The sequence below is a fragment of the Empidonax traillii genome, unplaced genomic scaffold, assembly GCF_003031625.1.
Source record: "Empidonax traillii isolate 1590-97213 ecotype Southwest subspecies unplaced genomic scaffold, ASM303162v1 scaffold5697:size7412, whole genome shotgun sequence".
NCBI classification, from domain to species: Eukaryota; Metazoa; Chordata; class Aves; order Passeriformes; family Tyrannidae; genus Empidonax; species Empidonax traillii.
In genome coordinates, this window is record NW_020960890.1 from 6071 (window position 1) to 7412 (window position 1342).

The 1342-nt window shown below is 51.8% G+C and overlaps 1 protein-coding gene across 1 annotated transcript; it reads left to right on the forward strand.

Moving 5' to 3' along the window:
* Positions 1-94: 94 nt before the first annotated feature.
* Positions 95-930, forward strand: HOXC10 (homeobox C10; the record flags this gene model as incomplete). The annotated part of the gene is made up of 1 exon (XM_027911008.1): positions 95-930. A coding segment is annotated over exon 1 (799 nt), but the record flags the coding sequence as incomplete, so codon positions are not given.
* Positions 931-1342: the final 412 nt, after the last annotated feature.

Genomic DNA, 1342 nt, shown 5'->3' on the forward strand with positions numbered 1-1342 from the left:
TGTAGGGGGGGGAAAAGCGATGCGTGGATAATTATGGTCGCTTGATATTTTTTTTTTTTTTTTCCCCCCTAAAAAAAAGATGTCAGCCCCTGGCTGGAGTATTCCTCCTTAAAAACCCTCTCTCTCTGAAAATGTCATGTCCCGACAATGTGACTTCCAACTCGTTTTTGATGGACTCGTTGGCCGGTACCTGTAGAGGGGAGAATTATTCCTCCAGCCAAGGGATGTACATGCAGCCCGGGAGCGATTTCAGCTGCGGAGTCATGAGGAACTGTGGAATCCTCCCGTCCCTTCCCAAAAGGGACGAGGTGAATAGCGCTGCCTTGTCTCTCAGCACCTATCCGTCTTACCTGTCGCAGCTAGACACTTGGTGTGACCCCAAAACCGCGTACAGGATCGAGCAACCTGTTGCCAGGCAGCTGCCGTCCTGCTCCTTCCCCGCCAGTGTCAAGGAGGAGAATGTTTGCTGCATGTACAACGCGGAGAAAAGGGCCAAAAACGCCCCCGAGCCAACCCTCTACCCCAACCAACTGCCTGAGTCTTGCCTAAACGACCACGAAGTCCCCGTTCCCAGCTACTACCGAGCCAGCCAAGGTTACCCCTCGGTGGAGAAGACGTCCAACTGCAGCAATCCCAGTGAGTTTGAGGCGAGTTTTGAAGCCAGGGCGAGCCTGAACGCGAGGAGCGAGCATCTGGAACCACCGGCACCGGCACCGCCACCTCCGCCGCCTCCTCCTCCTCCTCCTCCTCCTCCTCCCCCGGTGGGGAAAGTGAATTTCCCCGAAAACGCAAAACCAGATAACCCTCAGAACGACACCATCAAAACGGAAAAAAGCTGCCCCGCGCCCAAAATAAGCCCCTCGGAGGCAGAGAAGGAGCTGACTAAAAACACTGACACCAGCACTGACAATTCTGACAGCGAAGCGAAAGGTAAGGGGAGCGCTCGGTTCGTTGTCGGGAGCTCGTTTCGGCGATTAGTTAATGGATTTAATCATCCACGGCGAAGATGAGCGGGGAGAAAGGCGAATATGCAGTTGAGGGCTCTCTGCCCCGCCAGAAATCGGGCGTGGAAATGTTGTGCGTTGTCGCTGTCTTGCGGGGGCAAAGATGTTCTTAAAATGTTTAAATGTATGTGTGTGTCTCTAACGCGAGAAAAAAGGGGGTAGAGAGCTGAGTGAGGAGTCGCTGTTTGTGTGGAGAAAAATCTGCTTTATTATGAAAAAAAAAAAAAAAACAAAGAAAAAAAAAAGAGAGAGAGAATAAAAATTGGTCTTTGCAATCCCGGCCGCGAAATGCAAAGAGATGAAGTGTCTGAGCTTGGAAATCGCAGAGAATTTGGGGT